Here is a 26398-nt window from a genome sequence, read left to right on the forward strand (position 1 = left end):
TTGGGGAGGTTTTTCAATTGGAGGCCCAGCAGCATGTTTTGTTAGAAAAAGCGTCCACTTTGCCAAGCTCAAATCTAATTGTACCGCCCGACCCAAAGAAAAAGATCTCATTTGTGCCACTGTCTGTCACTAACTTACTATGTTATAGAAACGATGAGATAGATTTGCCACAGCAGATGAGATTGAAGGTGAAAATAACGACAATGAGCATAAGAAACGTTACGCCTCTATTTCAGGAAAAGCATGTTTTGGGCTTGTTTTTTTAGAAAGCGATCTCGATATGTTGGCCTCCTTCCTCTCGGTCCACTGCCAGTTGGACGTGAATAGGAAATGGGTTTTCCACAAGTGAGCAATAAGTGAGTGTCTCCGTTTTTCAGCCTCTCTTGTCTGGTGGGCCACAGCAGGCAAGCTGCCTAGTACGAATGTAATGATGGAGGCGAGAGTCATTCTCAGCGCCTCCACGTTCAATATCAGAAAAGGCAGTTTGGCGTCAGCGGGGCGCTGCAGTTTCATCCAAGTCGCAATGAAAAAGAAACTCCCATTGTCATCTGTAAGAGAGCATATTTGTATTTTGTCGACTCTATTGAGAAGCAGCAAATTGAAAACGGACTGATTTGCAAGACTTTTTGGAGACTATTCCATGGACGGATAAGACAAAACTTCAATCGATGCGATGGCCTGGGGCTGCTTTGCTCATTCAGGACTTGACGGATTTCTTCGACTTCTCCGAAACATTTTGTTCTCAGTTTACAGTGCGACTTTACTCACGTGTGCACTTTCAGAGGTGGATGCCGAGCGGTCGCCTCGAGCCGTGTCTTCGAGTGCGTGTCAGGAACACGCAAGTCGTCATCATCGCTTGGACGAAGTGGAGAAGGTGATTCTTTACTGTCCGTCTCAAAAACCCATCAAGAAGTTGTATACTTCCTCTGACCTTCCCTTAGTAACTGCTTTGGGCAACTATATTATTCATACAAATCAAAGTATTGTATAATTCATGACCGCTGATTCCATTATTCATACTACAGCTTATTAATGCATTATTTAGTCTCTAAGGACACAAACATACCGTCTGTATTTTGCAGAAAGTGGAGGACACTGTTGGCAAGTTGGAGGTTGAGCTGGCAGCTCTCCTGGAGGCCATCGAAGATCCAAAGCGGCGCCCCCGACTGGACAATACAGGAACACCTGTGGACATTCTGGAAGACCCGGCCGGCCGGTGAACGTTAAATGAGAGGGATTTTGCAGTATCGCATATGATATCATGAGTTGAGTGACTCACCAGCGCTCCACTTGGCAACAAATTGCTTCACAAGACAAAAACAGCCCAATGACACCTTCTGGGAAGGAGTTTTATTTCTTTATGAAAGTAGCATGTTGAGAACACAAAAGCAGTTTACAGAAGAAGGCTTTTTCATCAAATCCCCTCATAAAATGGCATCGTCCGAATTAAATGGGAACAGGGCAGCGACTTTCAAAGTGTAAAGGACAGACATTCATTGAGGGCATCCAGTGGACCACTGCTGATTAGGAGACATGCTTTGCTGCTCAAAAACAAGCACAGAGCGCTTTAAAAACACCAAAGAGCATCCAAACGACCACTTGAGGAACACGCCAGTAAAGTGAGCAAGCAATGTCCATCTGGGAATGATCACTGCTATCGAAAAAAACAAAACAAAAACAAAGGGACTGGCATTCAAAGCTACAATCATCAAAACAGTTCTTCATTGAGCAATAATTGGCATAATGCACACACTGTATTTGAAATGATGTGTACACAGTTTCCATCCATTTCCCCAAATATGGAAGATTTTCTTCCTTTTTTGGAACCCCTTCTTCCACTCACTAGTTCCGCTAGAGTAACAACTTGAAAGTGTGGTGTTTTTGTGTAGTACTGTCAGGTTGTCAAGTTTCTTTCTGTACTGTGTTGAAAAGAAATACCCATATTGCAATTCGAGAAATATGTACCGCCTATGAAGCAATATCAGTGGATTTCCGGCCGCGATCGGCTGCTGGTAACGTCTGGATACTTTTTAGCTCTACGATGGCAACATTTTGGAGAGGAAGATCCTGACCATACAGGAGAAAACAAACCTCCTTGATATGCTTTATGAAGGACGCTTGTTACTTAGCAGTTGTTTGAAGACGTTCCGAATTGACACTCAACCGACCTGGCTATGGAACTACAAACATGACTGCCCTCTATTGACAGCATGCAGCACTTTTCAATACTGTACAGTATTCCCCCCCCCCAAAAAAAATTCAATGTACAAATTGTATTCAAATGCATGTTTGAATTTGCTAAAAGCGCATGGTAGGCGTGAAATCAATGATACCAAATCATTTTTTTTTTTGATGCTCCCACTAGAATGGCAGATTTCAGATCATTGGGGTTCACTGTAATACAAGGGGATTTGCGTTGAGCGCTTTGCTTTCTTTCATTTCGTACAACTTGGGAACAAATGTTTACTGTCCAATTGTATTCACCGTAATGACAAGTCATCGACCGTCGGGGGAAAAAAACACCAGAACATTCTCACGGCCATAGGAACATTAAAACTATCAAGACAACTAACAGGATCCCAGACGCTAATTCATACATGACATTAATATCATGCCGTCCATAGAAGACCCAATTCAATACGGATAAAAGAGGCAGGCCAGTTGCACTCCGAGTCAACAATGGTGTGAAAATTGAGGTATGCTATTATCAATAGCTTGAGCATGCACAAATCAGCCGTGAAGCTCCAGGCTTTGGCCAAATCAGCCTTATACTGTACTCCGCATGCATAATAAAAAATAATACGTGGGGGAAAAAATAGACGGTATAGGACAGACTTGGCTGATGCTACATTTGATGTCTCATTCATTCATTTTAATAACCCAATCACGCTAATTAAACAGTGCGGGGACTAAGGTCAGTATTTTAAAGAGACAATATTTGAGTCAGACCTCAAAATTCAAAGATCCCAAAGACAGACTTTTTTTTTTTTTTTAAATGACAAGACATGGGTGCACGAGCTCAGTGTAGAAAGCATCAAAGGATTACATAACTTGAATGTTTGGCTTTTTTGGTGGCAAGACAGAAGTGGGCTGTAAAAGTCTTTTCTTCCTCAGATAGTATTACAGTAAACATTTGTTTGAATACATTCAGTCATGCATCCAAATGACTTCATTGTGCGCATTCATGACTGTCGTGAAACGTCCTAACTCGGATTAGTTATAAAATGGAACTAATTCGGTGCGATGGATTGTGTTGGCCCGAAAGATATCGAAAAGTACTGTTTTCTGTCATTTAGCCAGATAACGCTTTCTTTCAGCTCTTTTGCAGGTCATTCAGTTCCCTTCTGACCCCAATACTGAGCGTGGGCAATAGGATTGGACAGCGGACTGTTTAGTTTTACACAAAGAAGAAAAACAAACCCATTCATTCACATACTTGCTTAGAAATGGTTATGCAAATGGTAGAAAAGCTTTGGCCTATGTTGCCTACAAGATGTGCCTGCACACTTGGAGCCAAGAGCAGAACGAAGCCATGCGAAGGATTGACTCCTCCACAAGCTTCCTTCTTTAGTTGACTTGAAATATGTTGACTTTGCAGCGCCACATAAAACTGTGGTGATTTTTCTTTTGGTACCTACAATTGAGGCTATTTACATGCTTTTCAGTTTGGAACGGGCTCGAAAGTGGATCATTGCTACGTTTTCCCGCGCGTTTCAACCGAACAACTATCGTGATGGCAATACTGGAGTTGATTGTGAAAATAGTTGGAAGAACTGACAGCTAGTTGATTTTCCCAATCTTAACTCTACCTTACGTCTTAAGTATACGAGGTCTGAACGACGGCATCTTTCGATGTCAACCGTGTAAATTCGATTTCATAAAGGCCGATGATTCGAGGAAGGTGTGGCAATACAACTCCACCAGGCAGGACATCCAAAATACAATTGCTCTGAATTAGGGCATTCATGACATAAGAGAGAGAGGCTGAGGGGAGGAGTGAAGCAGAGACGAGCTAAAACTGTAAAAGCGCCTGTGTGTTGAATAATTCAGACATCCTCGGCTCATTTTGAATAGGAGGCAGGAAAATGCATCTGGACTAAAACCAGCAAAGCCACCAAAATATCACCAAGAGCAATTGCTCAGGCAGGATGTCGTCATCATCCTTATACTGTGTGATACTCTTTGCAATGCTGTGAATGAAGCGCAACCTTGCATAGAAGTTGGAGCATATTGAGGGGCGGACAAGGAGGTGGACAATCTGCTTGGTTCTTGCCTTACCGGCCGGGGAAGGGAGCTACGGAATGAAACTAATTGGGTCCAACAGTGAGTCAGTCCCGCTGTGTGCTTCCTCCTCCCCTCCTGGCAACTGCAAAGGAGAGAGGAGAGAATATATCTACGGGCATGGCACTGAGAGAGAGACCTTCATCCTGGATCGTGCGCAGAGAGCTGATGTGCCACTAGCAGCTGCCAGGGGACGAGCACACCGAGCCACACATGCTCAGTTTGGAAGAGGATTCGGGCTCGGGTTCCGGGTCGGGATCGGCCGCCGCCGCGTCGTCGTCCGTGCCGCCGGCCTCGGCGTCTCCCCCGGCGTCGTCGTCTCCCCCGGCCTCGCTATGCGCCTCTTCTTGACGCTTTTTCAATCTACAGTCCGCACAGTTCAAATCATCAAGTCGGATTCATATTCGACACGAGTATTTTTAGTTCCCAGAAACCAATATAGATTTTGGAAAACGTAAGAGACAATGTTGAAAGTTTAATGAGAGCACTTGGGTGATATGAAATAGGATTCATCAATAATCACCCAATTGTGTCATAAAGAAGGATTTTGGTCATGCTGCAGTGTCACAACTGGACCAAAAACACCAACTACAATTTGCATGACGTCGAATATCCGTTTGGAGTACGGAGGCAACCGACAGCCTAAACCGTTTTCCTATCCGTCTGAATATGTAAGCAGGTAGAGCAAAGACCAAAAACGCCAAACACTGGTTGATGAACAGAACAGACAGGTGGTGCCATTACCATTCTGGAGCGGATGCTTCTCCTTGCTTCAGTGAGTCAACCGTGAAAATAAATTGCTTTTTTCTCTCCGCGCGCCTTTATCGAGCTACTCATCCATTTAATGGCTTCTTACTTACCCTTAACACGCATGTGGAGCGATGCAATACCTTCGACTGCTGCTAAGCAGAACAGCTAAGTGTAACAACAATATTCATGAACTGTTACATGCACTTGGAACCTTGACATTATTACAATGGCTGTCGTATTTTTGTGTCTCGGCTTCTTGCTGTGGTTTTATTTGACATTTGTATCTCCATTTGGAAGAGGCCTACTTGCCATCTGATGGTTTCAATCTCAGGATTGTGTCACTTGCATCGTGTAAAGTCAAGGCAGTCTCAATTGGTTGCGCACTTACTTCTCTCGGTTGAAAATCATGAACTCCTGCTGCACTGCTTCAAGGCACTCCTGTAGATAGTCATTCTCCTGCACAAACACACACACAGAAAAATAATAATAACAAGAGTCCAACACATGGAGTGCTAGAGGATTAGTAGCATAAATAAACGTCAATGTCGATTTGCATCACGTGATGATGTAACCTGTGAGATCAGCTTCACGATCAGTTCTCCCTCCACAATAAGTCATCGAGTGTCTTCTTCAAAATTGGATGTTTTGCGCAGGACAAAAATAGAAGCTGAAATTTCTGGAAGCTCTTGAGGGCATGACAACGGCTATTGACGCAATTACCTTACAAATAAGGTGAACGTTTGACAATTGGGGGAATGTGATAAATAATTCCACAGACTTGCTAAATGACTTGATTATTTTAGAGTTGCAATTGTTTTAATCAGGCAGGACATGGCAAAGGAGGAGATAAATGTCGCTCTTAAACTTACTTGAGGATTCGATCATCCAAATTGGTGTCATTTATTGAAGTTTGCAAAGTTGAACAAAGAATACTGGTGGAATAATCATCTTTTTACAATCAAGGACATAATTGGACTTACAGATTGTGAATCTTTGCTGTTGTCTCGAGACCGGTTCTTCGCCAGTCTTTTCTTCTTCTTATGAAGGGGGCGAGATTCCAAAATCATCTCCTCCAGCTCAAAAGTGGGATCGCAGTGGAGACGACCTTTCTGTATGACCAAAGGAGGAATCCAAAGAAGAGTCGGTTTTGATTTTTTTCATGAAAGTATTGTGCGTGAGTGTGTGTGTGTGTGTGTGCATGCAGGTGTCGTGTTGCTTGAGACTAACATTTGGAACAAATCCAGCGTCAGTTTTCTTTTCGTAAATGGCGTCCCAGTTGATGTCAGCGAGGTAGGGAGAGGTCTGCATGTCAGACAGGCTGGAGAAACGATGCTCAGGGTTCACTGTAAGTAGCTGGTGGACACAAAACACATACACAAATCATTTTCGCTACAGACATTCAACATTATTATTCATCACACGTGCAAATTTAGTTAGTTTGTTAATAGTTAATTAATAGTTAATTTTTTGGCCGGCCCCTTGTGTCTTTCACTATTGTGCAGTTTCCTCCTGTAGGGCAAGATAGACGTATCTCACTGGAGAGCAGACAGAGTAATCGATTAGCAGCCGAGTGGAAAAGTCCAACACTTCATCCAGAATGTGCACACCAGGAGTGCCAAATAGAATCAATGTCTAATCTTAAAATGGCAAAAACAACTCAAGTAAAAGAATAAAAAAATAACAAGTAGTCTTGATTCAGTAAGTATTGAACAGATAGAGGCTGACTTGGAAGCATTTTTTTAAGCCTCTGATTCGAAAAATCCACGATTTGTAGCCTCGTGTCTCTTCTCCCGAGTCGTAAGGGTCTCCTCTCATCCAGCTGTAGCCAAGCCATTTCCCATCGACCTCCCACCCGACCACGACGTGACCTCTGATGTAACCCTTTTATCCGTCTGTCTGTCCGTTCCGCTCTGCTCTTCCTTTCAGCTTGCCCCTTGAATTGATTTTGATTTCATTATGTTTCGATTTAACAAAGCTTAATGTCATCCATTGACGCTGTTTATGATAGGGAGGCCTGTACAAAATTAAAATCATAAAAAAATATACTCAATCAAAAGGAAACCAAGTTAGATGGTTATAAATGAGAAATATTGTTTGTCGGTGTAATACGATTGTGTTCGTCGTGGATTTTCAACAAGGTCCATAATAATCCATGACATCTTAACAAAAATAGAGGCTGATGTTTGGAATTGTTCTATTTGGTTGAAGTCAGGCAAGTGCACCACAATACTGTCACTGACAAATCAAATACGTATACATGAGCTACCTCCTCCTATCATGGGGTCAAATGACATCATGTAGGCAAATCAATTTGTAACATCAATAACAAACAGCATCTGCTGTCCCCCACTCACCTTCCTCAAGAGAGAAACCAGGTTTTTGGGCCAGGCCGGGCTGTACTGGACACTGACTGTGCTGAAGAGCTGGATTAAAGACTCCAGTGAGTTACTGGCATGAATGTCATAGGGCCTCTGGAAAGAAATATGAAAGAAGCATTCAGGAGATAAATACTTTGTATCGAAATGCCTAATGATCATGTGTGACATTAAACGAGTAGGGATATGAAGCATGTCATAGTCATCAAGTGATAGAGGTTGTGGGAAAAAAAATAAAAATACAAGTTGAGTTTGAGTGTAACGCCTTACCCATCCCCGTAGCACTTCGAAAATGGTCACGCCTAATGACCACCAGTCTACGTCAAAGGCATAGCCCATCCCTCCATTCATGAAAGACTGAAAGATCTCAGGAGCTGAGAGGGGAACACAGTGTACAGATAGTTCACCTTTCAAATCGACACACAAGTGCCATGATGAAATCAGCAGACATCTGACTTAGACACCTTTTACCGCAGCTTCTAGTCGCACAGAGCAAGTACATAATCTTTGTGACACATTCTTATGATTTGAGCCTTTTATGTCGGCAATCCAACAGTTTGTATCTGCCAATCGGAATGCTTTCATTGTAAGATCCCGACATTTGTAAGGTCCAAGATCGGGGCTCTGAAGTGCAAACAAAACCAAATCAAACCATGTATTTAAGGACCTTTTTGTGCAATCATGCTAGAAAAGAAAAGGCTCAACTGGCACATGAAGTTAGTTGAAAGCACAGACGTGTCCAACATCTTTTTGAAAACGGAAGAACAAAGAGGTAGCAAATTCAAAGGCCCAAATTCTGATCGAGGTTGATGTTCACCAGACAGTGTGCAAAATAAATAAATAAATAAAAGGATGCAAATTGTATAATAAAGGTGAAGAGTTACTTACCCATGTACGGCTTGGTTCCAGCTAAGGCCGTTGCTCGCTCTCCATCCTTTATTATGGTGGCTATGTTGAAGTCTGTCAGATGAGCATGGCCTGAAAGGAAATAATCAGACAATACTCACTCATTTAGAATCCTTCATGAATTATCGAGATGAGCAAAATGACAAAAGGAGAACATCATTAGACATCCTCCCGTGGTGCAGTTCCCACTCAACATGAAACATCTTCAAAATCCTTACCTTGCTCATCCAAAAGAATGTTGTCTGGTTTGACGTCTCTAAAGGAACACAATTCAACACATTCAGAACATAAAGTCAGTCATGTCATTTTTCATAGTGTAACCACTGGAATGAAATGTGAATGAATATGTTGTGTATATAAAAACCTGTGGGAGTTGATTCAAGATCTATGGACAATAAGTGTGAAATACATTTTGCAAGTGTGAGCATGACCATCAGATGATGTTTTCATCCTTCGTTAAAAAGAATGCACCAGAAGACCCCAGGGAGACTGCTGCTGATTTGTCAGCACATGGCTCAATATTAGTCAAGCGTGCTAGTGATGCGTCATATTTGAGCAGTTCCCGGGCAAACCAAATGATTAATGCGGTGTGGGATGCCAAACTAATTATACGACACGCACTACTTTGCATAACACAAACATTTGTGGAGCCATTACGCCCAATGTTCTAAGACCCAAATGTTAATAAAAAAAATTTTAAAAAATGGAAGGGATGCTGTTATGATCTTGCAAACTGGAGGGGCATACATGCATATTCATAGGAGAACTGCTCAAGTTCAGCTACACCAATAACCCTTGTAGCGAGATAAAAAATAAAAAAAAAAATCAGGATTTCTTCATTGTTAACCAGAAATGCCTTTAGTGAGCAGAAATCAAGTGAGATAAGATGTTGCTGCATTAAAATCCTGATGGAAACTACACAAAAGGGACTCATCCCTTTGCTTTCTTCACCAAAAGAAGACATTTTGCCTCCTTGGGCATAGCAGCAGCAGCAGCTGACTGTTGCTAGGAGACCAGAGACCTTCTTCCTTCAGCTAGCGCAGTAAAATAATTGTACGGTATTCTCCTGTCAAAAACTTGCAGGGTGGAACAAAACGGAGAAGCTATGGTTTGGATTAGGGCTGCGAGAGCAGACGGTGACAAAAAATGCAAAAGGACTTTTCAGGCTCAGTGTGCCACCTATCGTGTAGCAAAGGGAAGAAGCTCAACAGTAAATATATAGCGATTTTTCTTCAAATGTATATATCGGTCTTAAAAGCTTCCCTTGCAGATGGAGCCACACAAGTGCACTGTTGCGTCGCTGCACACACTCGGATGGTACGCCGCAGCTCCAATGAGTGTTCTGAACAAGGTTCAAACTCTTTTTCTACCTCCCGTGGTTCTCAATCTGGGTCTGCAGGGAACTCGCTCTTTCACCAGCTAACAATTAACGGTGTGCTCAGCATATTTGAAAACAAAGGCTGCAGACCGAAAGGCCACCGTGGCTGCATGCAACGAAATGATCTGGAAATCTAACATATAGGGCACCTTTCAATAAAAATGATTAAGGATCGGAAAGACATACTGCCTATGAATTATGAGTGAACAATATGACGGTAAGTCTTTCAGGTTATCTGTTCAGACACTCGGACGTCAATCACACCAACTGTCGATATCATCTAAAACCAAACTAGACATAACAGCAGAAAATAGATTTGGGATTGATACAGTCAGTTGAGAAAAACTGTTTTATCCCCGAGCCAAAGTTTCCCTCATACAACTTTAAACTGCCTCATCCAGACAACATCCTGATATGAAACATATCGTCATTGGGTTCTAACTTGACAGTGAAAAATCCCAGGCAGGCTACTGAGATAGCGAGAGCACGTGTTCTCCACCTCCATTGGTCGCTTAAAGCTGGGATTAGTTTCGCTCCATGCCTGCCCAACTCAGTTTGCCAGCAGTTGTTTTGAACGTTATCGCCCTTTTCATTCCACTGACATTCCTGTCAACACGTTCTTCCTGGCTGCCATCTGGGACGCCGCGCAACGCGAGCATCCAAAGCTGCTGCTCGCCGATGGAATTCACATCAACGTATGGAAAATGCAGGGATGAAAATAAGAGGCTAACTTTGGACCTGTGGATGATGTGCTGGCTCTGCAGGTAGTCGAGCGCAAGTGTCATCTCGCAGAGGTAAAGTTTAACGGCATCTTCACTGAAGGGGACACTCTGCTGCAAATGGTAACGAAGGTCTCCTCCGAGCAGGAGATCCACCACCATAAACATGTCCTCCTCATCCTGGAATGAGTACCTAGGGATGGAAAGGGAGATGGACACAGGACAAAGTCACCACTGTTTTTTTTTAAGATCTACGCAAAGAGCAAAGACGGACTCCATGCACTTACAGAAAACATGCATCACTCCCTTAAATGTATTTGTTGACATTTTTCAAAACCCCTAATGGGTTTGTTGGCCTTTGTGGATAAAACGCACCTTACATCTGAAAGAGTAATGGTTAAATCTTTGCTTGACGTGACTTCATTGGAAACGGCTTTTGCTCCAAAGTTGACACTTTGGTTGATCAGGCTTACTTAAGCATGCACATCAAATTAAAACACAGGCTTTCAGAGAGAGGCTGGGGATTTGAAATGCTTCACGTCATGATTTCTGCTCCATAAACGGAACAATCCATTAAGCACATGAGCGAACAAACTGGATCCAAGCCAATTCAAGCTATCATTTTTCCAGAAATGGATGCTATTTTGTTTGAAATTTCGAGTGAAAATGAATCCAAAGACAAACTGCACATGACCTTGCTCCAACGAGAGCGCAACATTTCAAGCAGTGTTTGGTGCCACTTCTGAAAGCCTTTGACTTGTTCTTGACTTTTATGTGATAGGAGCGATAATGGGTTGTTCGGCTTTGTGTTGCTACTAAATAATTCAAAATGACATTTCCTACTGCATATAAATGGCTGGCCAGTGATACAGAAGCAAAGATGCAAAGATCATCTTCAGTGTTGTCGCAGATGGCTGGCCCCAGGATGCACAATGGCTCACTGTCACCCATTTATCACCTCATGGGCACTACGTATCTAACTCACTGGAGCCGCTTGACAAGATAACTTCCTCTGCTCTGGCACTCATTATTTAAACAGAAAGCGAGTTATTAAAAGTTCTTCGAACGATCCTGAATCAAACTCGGTCAAGAGCCAATGTATTGCGGGAAAAAGAAAATGCTGTCACCTAATCACAATGTTATTTTTTTGTGTGCGTGCTACACAATCAAAGGCTGTTGTGAATGATTGTCAGCAATCTGAGGTGGGAGATGTGTTCAAAAGCAGTAAGAGGCCACTTGGAAACAATTCTGGCCTGCTTTAGTCACACTGACGAAAAGTGGAAGGTTCTGGCAAGAAGGCGACCGGGGAAAGGGCTGAAATAATCAGGCCGCACTGACAAATGAGCACGGGGAGGCAGGGGATGAGAAGGAGAGTTTGGCGCCAAAGAAAAATGACCACTTGCTATCCCGTTGCCTGTGTTTGGTCTGCAAAGTTAAGGCGGCCCACATAAAATTGACGATGTGAATGAGCACTCTTCCCGCTTTCAAACAACTAGTGTACAGCTGCAGGTGCCCTACTTTTTCCTATTTGTATTACGGCCGACGAATACAGCAGTTGTCGAAAAGTAGCGGCGGGCGACGTGTGGCCTAAAAGCGGCCATGTGCGTTTCAACATGGCGTGCCAATTTTCAGGCGGGCGTTCATGTCCAAATGTCAGCTTGTTACGAAATCTGACTGAGGCTCCACTTTGTTCCACGATTGCAAAAAGGACTTGTTTCACCCAAGCTTGAAATCAATATTCCTAATGGAGTCTGAGCAGGACGCAGCACATTTATCCACTACACTCCTCTTGTGCCATTGGATCGTGATGACGGGGGTGAATAAACAAGGGGAAAAACACCATCCTTCTGCACATCACACACACACACACTCACTGTCAACGCTCTATCAATGGTTCAACGAAGCAAAGGCAGCATACTTTGGACCATGAGTCTGTCGGGGGGAAAAAAATAACAATGCTCTTTGAGCTATTTGCTGTCGTGCTCAAGGCAAAATGCTGTTTTCTTCAAGGGCCACAGAAGGGACAAAGGTGACCTCTAAACTCTAGGTTTGAAACACGTGAGAGAAAGAAAGAGTCAGTCATGTTGTAATCCTTGGAAAGATCTGACACGTGTAGTACATCATATTCAATAGTCACCCCTCCAAGGTAATCCGGTTAACGCCGCCGACAGAGCAATTATTACAGTGTGTTGTAAAGTCAACATCGGCTCCGCTTAAGGCAGCTGACGGGATTCACAGGGTATCCATCCTTTCAATGATTTGGCTCTGCAGCAACAGATGCCAGTACAAAACACAACTGGATGTCTCAAAGCTGCGTGCGGGTCGACGATGGAGGAAAGAAACCCGATTGAGTCTGTAGATCCTAAAAATACGAGCCCAGCACTCGGTTCTGTTTGCTCTCTCCATTACTGGAGGAATCATTATTTCCTGTGACAGCTGGCTGGTGTGTTCCTGCACATGTGTATTTGGCTGTCTCCTGGCACGCTCTCAAGAAAGCACATCTAAAACCATATCAAGGCTGGAGCTTCTTACATGTTTGCTTTTGAGACGAGCGAGATCCCCGATTCCCCGGCGGCTCTATTGCACATGCATTCAAAATGGCGAAGCAAGAGAAATTGCAACACCAAAGGGGTAAGCCCGTGAACACGGGACGTGTCGGATCTAGAGCGTTTTTACGCTCGCACGACATCTCCAGTCATTACAAAAGAAGAAGGAGAAGATTCAATGCAATGCAATGCAGGTCATTGAGCATCTTAATAAATGATCTCTCCACTAAATGAAAGTGGGGCAGATAACCTTGGAATAAAACAGCTGCCAACATTCAGCGCTTGTGAACGTCAACAAAATACAGCGCACTTCGGAACAGCTGTGCTCGGACTCCATCACCCAGCAGCGCAAGTCCCATTTGATTTTGGTGAGAGCCAGCCAAATACCGCTGAGCACTTCTGTTTGATGGCGCTACCTTGAAGGGTGACGTGATTTTGCCACTCTCCAAACATCATTTCAATCCTCTCCAATTTTCACGAGCGGGCTGGATCTGCCCATCACTCGGCGGCCGGATTTTTGCTTTTACGTGTCGAAACTGAGCGCAAAGTGTGGAAAACAAGCAAGAGTCCAAGAAAACGAAAAGCCATTTTTAGCGCTTTGACACCCCCAGCAATCACGTCAACGTTGTTCTCAAGGAGATTACATTAGGAGTAATGGGGTGGGGGCTTTGTACATGCTTGTCACCATTACGGATTCAAAATGAGAAAGAAAGTGTCGGATTGTCAGTTGCTCCAAATTCTGGAGGTATGATTGTCATCATCATCGGCGGTCACTCGGGACGAGTATGACGGTCTTCTTCTCAGGGTCGTCTACTTGTGGGTCCGCAGGTGGGCGTAGAGGCCGATCCGGGATCCACATATTTTGTATGATTGTGTGCGAGTAGCGGCAGTAAGCAAAACACCACGGCCGGCACATGGCAAAGTAGAACGCGGAGGGCTTTGGCAGCCAAACTCCCGTGGTGGGAATTGAAATATAAAAAAAAGCTCATACTGTACACTGATTAAAATGGCTTCGTCTCCTCAAGGTGGCTCCAAGCATTCACAATTAGACTAAAACGCTTTGTCACTAACTGCGTATGATGAGGGCGTCGTGCATGATGACGTGTGAGAGAGCAAATATCCTTGCGGAGTGTCTGCAAAAGATGGATGCACGCAATATCATGCTAGCAATTACAAGAGAGTTAAGTGCTTTGTGCAATATGCCATGAATGCCGTGCCAGGTCCCCAATTACATTTAGAAGCGTGTCCCGCTCGGAGATGAGCGTTGAATAATGAAAGCGGCCGCCGTTCGTTCATTTACCCAACTCGAGGGAGAAGCGAGGTCAATTCAAAGCACACTTATTACCAACGGTATTTGCATGAGTCCTAAATATCTTTTGTAAATGAGCAAATTTAATCATTGTGATCTTTGTAAAGCTTTTGCACAAGTTTTTTTTTTTCTTCCCCTCCTGGTACCAAATCAAGTTTTTGCAGGTGCATTCGATCCACAAATGTATTTCAGGTTTTAAGCAAACACGCATCCCACGAGTATCTTTTGGCTAGACGAGCATGCAGACAAGAGACAAAGCATTGCATTCCACATGAAAAAGGGTCAAAAGAGAAGATAGTCACCAGAGATTGACTAAAAAAAGATGTTCAATTTCCTGTAGAATCTCAAGCTCTCTAAAGACGTTTCGGACCTCATCTCTTTCGATACATTGTTGTTTGTTCATGTACTTCATGGCGTACATCTTCTCTGTGTCCCTCTTTTGCACGATGCATACCTGCAATTGAAGTGACACGAGCGGTGACACAACGGAGAGAAAAATGCAAAGGTAAGTCATCCATTTCAAGCACGAGAACGGAACACAGTATTGGATCAATATAGCGTCGACTTCCTCTTTAAAGACTACCGTATTTTCCGCCCTATAAGGCGCACCTAAAAACCTAAAATTTTCTCAAAAACCAACAGTGCGCCTTATAGTCCGGTGCGGCTTATATATGGACCAAATTCCTAAATTTAAACTGGCCCAAAGCATTGTGTCATGAAATCAATCATAAGTGGCCCGCTGAAGACTATGAATCATGAATCAAAAAGACTATGGATCATTATTTTATGATTATAAAGTAATTTGTTCCGTCTGAAGTTGAAATAAAAAAGATAAAATGGAGAATGATTTGATTTGGATTAAAAATCTGACATGATGCATTAATGGTGCGCCTTATAGTCCGGTGCGCCTTATATAAGGATAAAGTTTTAAAATGGGCCATTCATTGAAGGTGCGCCTTATAGTCCGGTGCGCCTTATAGGCCGGAAAATACGGTACGTTGCGAGTGACATCATCGCTTCACGCGCCAGATGGATTGAGGCTGCATTACATAAGTCATATGAACAATCACGCACAGAAAAATCCAAAATGAGCATTAAGACCTGCATTCTGAACATCGCCGATCAGTTGATTGGCTTTTTTTCTTTTGGACAACCATCACCATTACAATACACAGCTCCAGGTCAGCCCTGATCATCTCGCTCATCACGGACCCAGTTTCTCTTTGCCCAAAGCGAGGCCATCTGCACTTCATGGTAAATACACCCTTTAAACTCTTGCAAACCAAATGGTGAAGAGCTTTCCTCTTTTATGCTAACTCAAAGAAATCTCGAGACATAAGCAATAAACTATTTATGTTGAAACCATTTTCCATGTTAGCGTCATGTACTTGGTTGGAAAGATGTTTCACCGGCTCAAAACAAAATGGGAGGAAAATCAAGGATTTGGAAATTCAATTTGATCGGCTCTCCGTATTCTTTTTAACGGGATTACGGTCAAGGATCGTTATTAGGTCGGAACCTATCGAGCGTGTACCGATAGCTCTTTCCTGCCTGTCTGGAATCATTGAGATTTGGTCAGCGCGGTAAAATGCTAAAAGTTCAAAAGGATTTATTCATATATTCATGGAGACTATACGAAATCCCGTGCATTAAACTGGCTTATTGTGGAGAAGGCAAAATCAATAGTCCAGAAATATACCACACCAATGTCTTCAAGGCTATTTGCATATAAATGGAGACATTTTCACCTGAAGTGGAAACTGTACGAAAAACACATTGAAGCAATTGTCTGCCAAGTCTCGGTTTGGGGACAAACGAGACCACCGTAGTTCTTTGCTCGTTCAGCAATAGTAGACTCAAAAGTTAAGTTGCTGTTTGCTAGTTTTCCCACCTTCATTAACGCAAAGGACATAGTAGATAGATACGTATAGGGGGAATACTGGAAATCTGCTTTGAGCAGCTGTGTTTACAAACAGGAAGTTGCAGTCCAGGTGGTTGAGCGCTGCTGCTGCTGCTGCTGCTGCTGCAGCTGATGCATAATGAAAGCAAAATTGCTTGATTGTTTTTGTTCAATCAATAGTGTAGTGTAGTGTAGTGTATGGCGCGGAGTGAGATGCTGTCACACTGTAATCTTTGACCGGCAGCTGCACACAGCACCTGTTTAACTCTCCCAAATAGCTTTTTCGAGGTGGCCAGATAGACAGCCATGTGCACGCACGCACACAAAAACAAATTGATTTCACTCGGGACCCAACAATGTCTGTCTCATCGCTATCCTCAAAGACAGGCGGCCCAAATAGATTCAATTTGACATCATAAAAGCTTCATTAGTCACATTTAATGGTTTGGATGGCTGGAGCATGACAGTAACTTTTGCTTTGTCTGAGGGCATTGATTCCTAATTCGCATGAAGGAAGGAGAATCACACTAATCACAGCAGGTTCCTTCCTAAAACCACAAGTCATCCAAAGTCAGCAATTAAACAAACGCTGTGCATTTAAAAATTCATAAAGAACAAAACTTAGTCAATAAAATGGCTATAAAGGAGACAGGGAATAGCTAGATTATAGATCGATTATTTCAAAATAAATCGTTTTATTCCATATTTTTTTCCAAATACAGCTGGAAATACCCGTAAACTCCTCAGTTCGGGTTGCTAGCAAATTTACATAATATTCATCGCAATCATTTCTGGCAGATTTATCTGCAATAACAATCAATTGAATAGCGAGAAGCAATATAGGAAGGATTGTGTTGAAATGACCCGTCATCAGATCTGTATATCTACCGAGTATCAGAAAATTACTTTTTTAACTCTAGTCGTATATTGAGGCTTTGAAAGCTTCATGCGGGAGCAGAACATTCAGTAAAGAAGCCCAGGTTTGAGTTACAAAGTACTACTTTTGTGTCTTGTCTATATCATAATCATGGAGTTCCAAAAGCATTGCCGGCCGGCCAGCCGGCATTACCGTTTGTTCTGCTTAGCCAATTCTCGGCGCTGCGTGTGAAATATACTGCACGGTGAGAGAAGACATCCATCATTCTCCAATTACGTTTGTGGATGGATGTTAGGACAAATATTGCCAGTGAGCAGTACAGTGATCGCTCGCCACTTTGCGCTTCAAAATGGAAACGATTTGATTGCTTTTTTCCCCCCCATTTCTGATTCTAATTCTAAAATGTTCATCATGTCCTTTTTTTAAAGGCATCAAGTGAAGGCTTGGAGAGCAAATAGAAAGAAAAAAACAAATCTAACAATGGCTTAATCATTTTCCGACCTTTGCAAAGGAACCGGTGTCTTCCGACATGACGAGGTGTTGCGGCTTCTCCCTGTCTCACTTTGTCTCTCCACTCCCACTTATTAAACATTGACTTCACACTAGGTCCTAATGAGCACTTACTACGAATGGTGAGTGGCGGGATTTGGAAGTGTCCACCAGCTGAGCTTTTCCACCACTACTGACCGTCCGTCCGTCCGTCCTTGTCTTAATGCATCAAGCTCCCTCTCTGTTCTGTTGCCCTTTCTGTGTTTGTTTTCTTTTTCCGTCTGACTCTTGGTATCAAGGAGCTGTCACTAAACTCCCTCCCGTCAGTGTCAATGACGGTGTCACGTCTCGCTGTTTTTACTCCCCCTGAGTGCTTCATCTGAAGGCCTTAATGAGCCCTGTGGATCTCCAAGTACTGAGGGGGCTGACACACATGGGGGGGAAAGGTAGAAGGTGGTGGCGCAGGCAATTATCTTTTCAGTGGCGCTGCAAGGCCATGAAACAAGGCGGGCAGGCGGGCGGGCAAGCGTGTCTTCCAATTGCGCTGGCGTCCAACCTCCGCTCCAACCTACCAATCATTTCTTGTCCAACTGGAGATACAAAGGACGAGAGAGGAGGATAGGAAGCCGGAGATCGGAAACAATGAATGTGGGCAAACATTTGTTTTCACAATTGTGAGAGTTACAAAAAAGGAAAAATAACATGAATGTGGGAATGACTGGACTGAGAAAGTCAATCCGAGCCGAGCCGAGACTGGACATGCTGTTTTATGGCTTCGGGTTATTTCTTGTCCTATTTTATTGAGTCTTTACTCCATAAAACGTATTGATTTCTCGACTGTGGGAGGAACATGGCGTGATGCTGCTTTTAACTCAACCGCCGGACTACACAGATCATATCTTATGATATATATTCATGTTTGGAAGTATCTCCCTTCCAAAGTGACAGCAGCTTGGTGGAACAAAGGAATACATCACATTAACATAATTTGGCATGCTAATGTATTCAGCACGGGGAATGACTTTCCACAAAAGAAAGACATATTTTGTTTAGAGACGAGCAAAACGGAACGAATTTGCAAAAACATGCAGAGGCTGAAAAGCGAAACAAATATTTGCCACCATATTTAGGATTCCAAATGAAGATAAACTACAATCATCTCTCGAGCCCAATTGTGTTGTCACACACACAGCATCACTTCTTAACACGGGCACATTTTTTTTTTTTTTTTTAACAAAGGTTTTTTCCTAACACCATCAAAATGGACAAAAAGAACGGCTCCAAATTGTTTTTACAACGCAGCTCACACACGCAGACAGTAGCGTAGTGCTCTGTAATTAAACGTAGATATGGGTCGAAACTCCCAGCAGGTTTGCTGGCATGGGCTGAAAAGCAAATGGACTCTCCTCTAAGTGACTTTGATTAATTAGTCTTTCAAAGTCAGAAAAGAATACATCTTGTAAGCTTAATGTAATGGGAAGTCCAATGCAATCAGAAATTGTCTGGCTTCTTGGCAGAGAAAAAGACCGCGCTGGCCAGCGGGTACACAACCCACGACTATTGGAAATCAACCGTGCACAAAATAAAATACAGGAGTACTTCAAAAGCTTACCTTTCCAAAGCTGCCCTTCCCGATTGCCCGCAATATCTGAAAGTGGTCAAAATTCACTGCAAAAAAAAAGAAGAAAAAGAAAAGGCATTTAATCCCTATTCAATTTGTCATAATACAGAGCAATAAACACATGAGCAAGAATGTCAAAGTCTCGGTTATGGCTGGACGGATAAAACGTTAATAATAATAACTTTGGATAATATACATATATAGAGAGAGACATTTGTGCAATGGAGCTAACAGAAAGACATCATTTAATATTGAAACTTCAACAGACTGCCATGAGGATAGAACAAACAGAGAGCATCCATTCATAAAAGACAATCAACCCAAAGAGTCCCCAAAGAACACGCACGCACGCACGCACACATGAGCTTCCGTCACCTTCAGTGATATATCCTTCAAGTGTTTATGGAAATGACTTCCAATCATGCATATACTACAAATGGCCTTCATAATTGAAGTCTCTCACCAGAGAATGCTAATCAAGTCATGTAAACAGACTCACACACAAAAAAAAAAAAATTGATAGTGTGTACTCTCCTTAAAGGCTAAAAATAGTATCGTACTTGGTTGGAAAAAAAAATTACAGATAATAAAATATAAAGTATAATAAAAAAAGATATTATATATATCTTCCGCAAGAAAAATAATCTTTTCCTTGGAGGAGTGCTAATAAAACGATGGCAAAGATGTTTTCCCGGGTTTGGCTAGACGCTTTCCAAAAGACTGACCATCCCTGCAGCATGCAGCGTAGCAGGATTTCATCTATCAAAGAGAAGGTGAAAGAACAACATCTTCCCCTGTTGCCTTAGGGAAGCTGCTGACACACCAGGGCGATATGCTGAGTGGGCACCCGTTGGCGTCTGCAATGGGAGATTGGCTCCTGCGGAGGAGCTGCTACTGGCAACAAGCCATGTCATGTCATGGTGGACAAAATGGAATCGGAATTAACAAATGGGGATGTCAAATTCCACAAGGTTTGCGTTAAGGAAAAATCATTCATCAAGCAAAAGTACTAGTGCGTAATCTATCAATGAAATGTCTACCCACAACATGACATTTTCCATGATTCGGCCTCCGGTTTCATCCTAAGGAAGCTAAAAAAAGAGAATCCTTACATGATCAATAAAGTGGACGAGGTATACAGTTCCCCAGTCAGCTGCTCCCCAAGTATTGAGCCGAGCTCCGACTCGACCGAGGACTGCGAAAGGGGCAAAGCATCGTCCAATGGGGGCACCCTGATATCTTTGATGTGTCTGCAATCCCATTAGGATTAAGGGTACCGCTGTCATACCGCTTCTGTATATTACAGGTCCATTTGAACGACAGTACAATGAGTCTTCTGAACGAGGCAGTTACAGAAATAAAAATGCTACATTATCAACCAGGCAATTACAAAAATAAAAGTTTCAATTTAGCATTTCTTCAAAACCCTTGGTCACGGATGAAAGAAAAACTAGATATGTTTGACACTAACCGACCGAGGCATCCCTTGGTGCACCGCTCTGACGCATTGAATGATCGGAATATCCGTAATTGTGTCCGAGCATGCACCTTCTTGGCAATAAGCCGCTCGCGAGGGTTCTCTCTGAAAGAAACGGGCGGGCGCATCAATCTTAGCTTGCCTGTTACGTCTCCGAAGTGGCAATCTTTGAGGAATGCCGCATAAAGACGCTGACGGAAGTTCATGTGAAGCCTGCGACTGAAATGCAAACCAACTGTATAGCTAAGTCGTGTGGAATGTGATCTTACCTCCCCCTGGGATGGATACCTTACTGTTCTGCCTTTTGAAAATCCACATTTGACTCAAGGCCTACCTTAGCCTCAGCCCACTTAGTATGAGACATGCATACATACAATGCAATAAAAGTAAAGCAGAAAGACACAGCCTTGTAAGAATGAGGCCGCATTACAGAGGAAAGCATTGAGGGATTTCAAGATTCAGCAGACACCCACACGGAGTGTCACGAGTAGCAACGAGGATCAACGCAAACACAAGACTAACTTCCTCCGTGTGATAACTTCAGATGTTCTGTGCAGCAGCTAGCCGTGTTTAGCAGAGCTGAGAGTCAACGTTGGATGCGTATCACCAACATGTCAACTCATTTTATTCGCTGCAGGGATTCGAAAGATGCTGAAAAAATTTGTACTGCGACCTTCCGCTGATGTTTGATCTTGAATGCATCTCCAAATACTCAGCTGAATGGTGATGAAGGATATTGCGGCTTCATTGATAGGCAAGCCCCGTTTCGGAGATGCTTCTTATGCAAGACTAAATTTGAATGGAAAAAAGTGAGACTATTTCAAAATAAAAATCTCGTGATGAACCAAAGACGTCTCAAATATACTCTCGTGGCCAAAAGCCACTTTTGATGAGTCGGTTTACTTAAATCACTATTACCACGGAGCTGCCAGAATCATTCTTTTTTTGCTTTGATCACCGCTGTAGCGTAGTCACTGAGCTCTCTAAACGGCGCTCATAAATATTCATCAGCACTACATAGCTCGTTATCAATGAGGTGCAACAGTGTCAGTAATGGCTCTCAAATGATAATTGGACAAAAATGAGGAGATTCATACGAGGGTAAAACGAACAAAATGTTCAGCACCACGTGAAGAGACGCAGGCCAGCGCGAAAAGGACTGGAGCTTTTCATGATCAAATAAAAGGATTATTAGTTGTGCTTCTGCATTACTGCGTCTCCAATAATCAAATTGGAGGCCCGGGGTTAGCAAGATATGCTTTGGGTAGGAGGCAAATGTGATTACGGACTTACAGCATGTAAACATTGCTCTTACAGCCACCCTCTTATTGCATTTTGGGTCGATGTACACGCTGATTTACATCTCCCACAAATGTAAACTCCAAAACAAAGCCCTAGGCAAGTGCAACACAAGTGAACTCAAACAAAAGGCCAAGGATGGCAGGAGGGAGAGAGGGAGGGAGGCGGAGCCTGAGACTGGACGCTCTGCCTTGTCCTCCGGCAGTGATGTGAAGAGCACAGTCACCTTCTTCCAACCTCGTTTTATATGGAGAGCCACTTTCCAAGACAAATGCTCCTATTTGGCTGACAGTGATTCATTCAAATATAGTGGTCCTTTCCAAAATAATAAAACGAAATTCAAGTATTGTAATGTTTCAAACAACTTGCCCCAATGTACTGGAAGCAGATTTGCCATTCCTCGTCTATTGCGCCGAAAAGAAAATGTTAAGTGAAAGCATTCTTATTCAATTCTTGACTCTGGAGTGGAGTGGGTGTAAGAAGCAGACGTATGCGTTTATCCTCCCTCCATCATTGTCAGACAAAAAAAAAAAAAACATTCAGGCCCATTGGGGACAAATCAGACTGGCTTATTATGTCATCTTCTAAATTCTGCAACAAAGCCTGAACAAGTCAAATGAAGACATAGTGCGGCCAACAAAGAAAAAAAAGAATACTCTTGACCTAACTGTATATGGCAGTAGTTGAGACGCAAGAAAATGATTCTTCTAAGCAAGCTGCATTAACCGTGACATGAAAACGATGCAGAAGGAGGAAAAAAAAAAAAAAAAAACGTGTGAAAAGTATAATTGGTCTCTGAGGGCGATCCTGTTTTATGTTGGACTAGCTCCACACATAAAAGAGTGTACCTAATGAATAGGACGACAATCTCCAGCATTTAGAAGTGTCACTCTTGCTCATTTAGTCATTGTTCTCTATTTGCAGCCAAAAATATCCCAACGGTTCAATTCAGGTTCCTCAACAGGAATTCTCACCATTGCTACATCGCTTTTTTTTTTTAGCATCATGAATCTAGATTGCAGCAGTAGGAATGGATTGGGGATAGCCCAAAAGAAGCAATATATTTCCCTGGGAAATAAAAGTGAGCCCAGCAGACGGTTCGCCGATGGTTTCCTAAGAGAATTGTAAAATGGCGGTACTTTTCTGCTTTTCAGTCATGTTTAGGTTTTTCACATTTTCTACAGAGAAAAGGTTACGCCCTTTCGACAATGCACTTCTACTTTGCAGTCTCTGAGCAACCTTTCAGCAAAAAGGGCCAAATGTCACCATTCTTCAACCCAAACTCCATTTTTCCAACTTTAATTTTCCTTGTTCACTTTTGTAAGCACTTTTTGTTGTTGCGGTTTACAAACTAATTCTACGTGATAATTCTGATTGTATTCCTCCCATATTGCGATGCCTACGGCCGATGCTGATGCTTTTTTGTAAGCGGTCCAATAAAAGCAGTGAAAACTGGGAGTTTGTAACACAGATGAAAGCAAGTGGGTGTCTGGGCCGGTATTCAGTGCAAGTAATCAGCCATCTCTCTGCAGCTATCTTTATCCTCAACAAAATCTGCTTTCATTGCCTCATACACTTATCCTTGACGGGAAGAGCAGTCACGCACACTTAGACATTCAGGCGGACGCACACGCGCGCAAGTGCACGAAACAAGAATGGAGGGAGGCTTATTGTCCACATAAGTGGAAATTTGCCTTGAGCGAGGAGCCTCCAAAGCACGCGACTCAATATTGATACGCACAAGAATAATCACGTGGACATTTTAAGAATGGTGTCGTCAATGCAAAAGCGGCGAGTTGTCATGGTGAGATATGATCTGGACAGACAATATTTCAAGTGACATTTTCAAGTGACATGATTCATGACATCATCAGTATCGGTGGAGCCCCGTCGGTTTGACATTGTCTTGCAAAAAGAAAAGTCAAAGAAAGCTGTTGGTACTACTTTGACAGAATAGAGAATAAACTTAGAACAGAATAAAATATAGATCAAATCATGTCAAATCAACTTTCATTTCACTGGAGAATTTTCAGAATGAATTGACCTTGTATGCGCCATTACGTTTGCGTCACTATTTATGATCATAATGATCAAACGGGGAAATGAAATTGCACAACACATTGTACCAGAGCACACACAAAGCTCAGAAGAAATACTGCCAGCCCAGTTTTCATTTCTGTAGACCACATGCTCTTCATGAGATTTCCAAGCAACAGAGCTAAAACGCTGGCAGCCACCATCAACAACCCTTGACAATGATCAGTGCACTGGATGGAAAACAATCTGCTGCTTCCCAAACTGCAGAATCTTCACTTTTCAAGGAGAGCAGACTGGCATTAGGGGTGAATAACTTGCAATGCTTTGTAATTAAAGCAAATGAATTAGAAAGAGCACTCAAGAGACACAACTCTGCCAAAGACTGATTGTTGGCCACACACACGCACAGATAACCTTGAGGCTATGGAAAAGAATCGGTTCAAAAACAGTCATTTGTGGTGTCATCTCAGGGTGATGATAAATAACAAACATCAGCCTCATGGACAAAATCTCTTCAATCTGATCTGATTGATACAACAGTTGATGCTATGACCCATATGTGAATTGGATAGTAATGGAAGAAAAAAAGAAAGAGTGAGTTCTATGATGATTAACTTTGAATGTACAGAAGTTAACTTCTTTTTACACTTGAATGGCTGAAATTCAACAATGGAATTGTTCAATATGTCGCAGTACTGTCCCACATTATCACAAGCTTCTTAGAAAATGAGATTTGAGCAAATTTACAAAGAAATTATTGGAGGGACTGCAGTTGTTTGCCAATGACTCAACTTCAGAAAAAGATCATTAGATGCATGTTGCTGTCTGCAGTTTTGTTTTTCACATTTCACGACATGTTTTTTGAAACTTTCGCAACTGTCAGGGGTGTACAAATATTTCTTCTGAATATTGCCTTACATGATGTGCAAAAAAAGATGCTTAAATTAGTTATTCCTTGCAGCCATGGAAGCCGTGGACTACTGGAGGCAACATAAGCATACCCCTGCGGTGAAATGACCTCATTTATTCCAGTTGTCCCTTGAACTGCCTTGACCACCCAAGCTCTGTACTTTATCATCAAGATTCAGCAGGGGACTTCAGAGAGAGATTTTCCACACTGACAAGCCATCATGAATTAACATTAATTCCATGCATGGCATTCATCTTGCCTTATTGATGCAATTAACTCGTTTCTGTCTCAATGGGTTCATGCCAACCAAGCATGGGCCTTTTTCAGCCACTGGCTTAGTGGGTGCTATGCAACACTTTTCATTGCAGGTACTGAAAGGCAAATAGAACAATGTTATATTAAGACAAAACAATGGGTGCGCAGTTTGTCTTCCTTCGAAATAAACTTGGTCAACTCTGCAGGCTGCAGCAACCTCTCAAGCTAATGCTAATTACCTGAAAATCCATGACAGACGATGTAAACAAAATATTGACAAGCATGCACAATTGGTAAAAACTCCGAAAGGAGTGTTGTTTGCACTTTGTCGTCACTTACCATCTTCCTTTTCGTCAAAAACGGGTCTCTTTGAAGAACTATTGGCTCCCATCCTCTTCTTCCACTTTCCCCAGTGAAACATTGATGCTCAGATAGCATTCCTCGCCTCTTGAAGAGAAACTACACCTCAGTGGGAGACTAAACGCTAAACAGGAAGAAATGGACACATTTCACGCAAACCGAACCCGTTGTTTATTGGATTTTTTTTGCATACCGCCCGGGTTTCTAATATTATTTGGTCAGAGTGATGCATGTGCAGAGCGAGTTAAAGTATTTTTTTTTTCTTAAGAGAAGCATGCAACGGCGGTGTCGTGCAAATGTGTTCCACGGGCACGATAGGCTTGTCAATCGGTCTCGATCGTGTCCGGTTGTCTTCCGTAGTCCGTGAGAGGAAACCACACGGACTTTACTCGAGCCTCTGGGGCTCCGAGTGAGAGGTGAGTTAAGCTACATGGAGTTACCAAATCGGAAGTTGTTTAATTCAGTTTTAAGAATAATATCGTATTTCACGTATTTAAAAACAGATGTTGGATTAGTATACCCAACATGGGGATTTGTCATCACATCAACATGGTCCTGTGAGTTAATATTGATTCCATTTGATTCAAAGTTAAAAAGAAAATCTCATAATACCACCGGAAAGTAATACGGGTGAGAGTTTGGATTAATATATAATGAAAACGCATTTTTCTCGTGTGAACGATGCGGTTTTACAGGACTGATAATTGGTCGTCATTACTGCAGAACGTTCCTAAAGATATTTTATGTTGAAACGTCAAACCGGAAGTTGTAGTTGTTCAAGTCTCTTGACGGCTGGCCAATGAATGAAAACGACGTCGAGCGACTGTCACGTATGACAACCACATGGAATGGTTCTCTTTTGACTAATGGCACCTCTAAAATGACATTGCTTTCTCCGAGTACTCTGTC

The 26398-nt window shown here is 42.6% G+C and overlaps 1 protein-coding gene across 1 annotated transcript; it reads right to left on the reverse strand.

The window, feature by feature from the left end:
- Positions 1-1335: 1335 nt before the first annotated feature.
- Positions 1336-25900, reverse strand: LOC133158659 (serine/threonine-protein kinase 32C-like). The gene is made up of 12 exons (XM_061285990.1): positions 25469-25900; positions 19143-19198; positions 14567-14718; positions 10429-10602; positions 8531-8568; positions 8295-8384; positions 7677-7780; positions 7386-7502; positions 6259-6384; positions 6012-6140; positions 5420-5487; positions 1336-4644 (listed from the first exon to the last, which is right to left on the reverse strand). Exons 1-12 carry the CDS (start codon positions 25548-25550, stop codon positions 4458-4460), a joined length of 1323 nt encoding a protein of 440 aa, XP_061141974.1. The 5' UTR covers positions 25551-25900; the 3' UTR covers positions 1336-4457.
- Between the last annotated feature and the right edge of the window lie 498 nt (positions 25901-26398).

This window comes from Syngnathus typhle, linkage group LG8 (assembly GCF_033458585.1).
Source record: "Syngnathus typhle isolate RoL2023-S1 ecotype Sweden linkage group LG8, RoL_Styp_1.0, whole genome shotgun sequence".
NCBI classification, from domain to species: Eukaryota; Metazoa; Chordata; class Actinopteri; order Syngnathiformes; family Syngnathidae; genus Syngnathus; species Syngnathus typhle.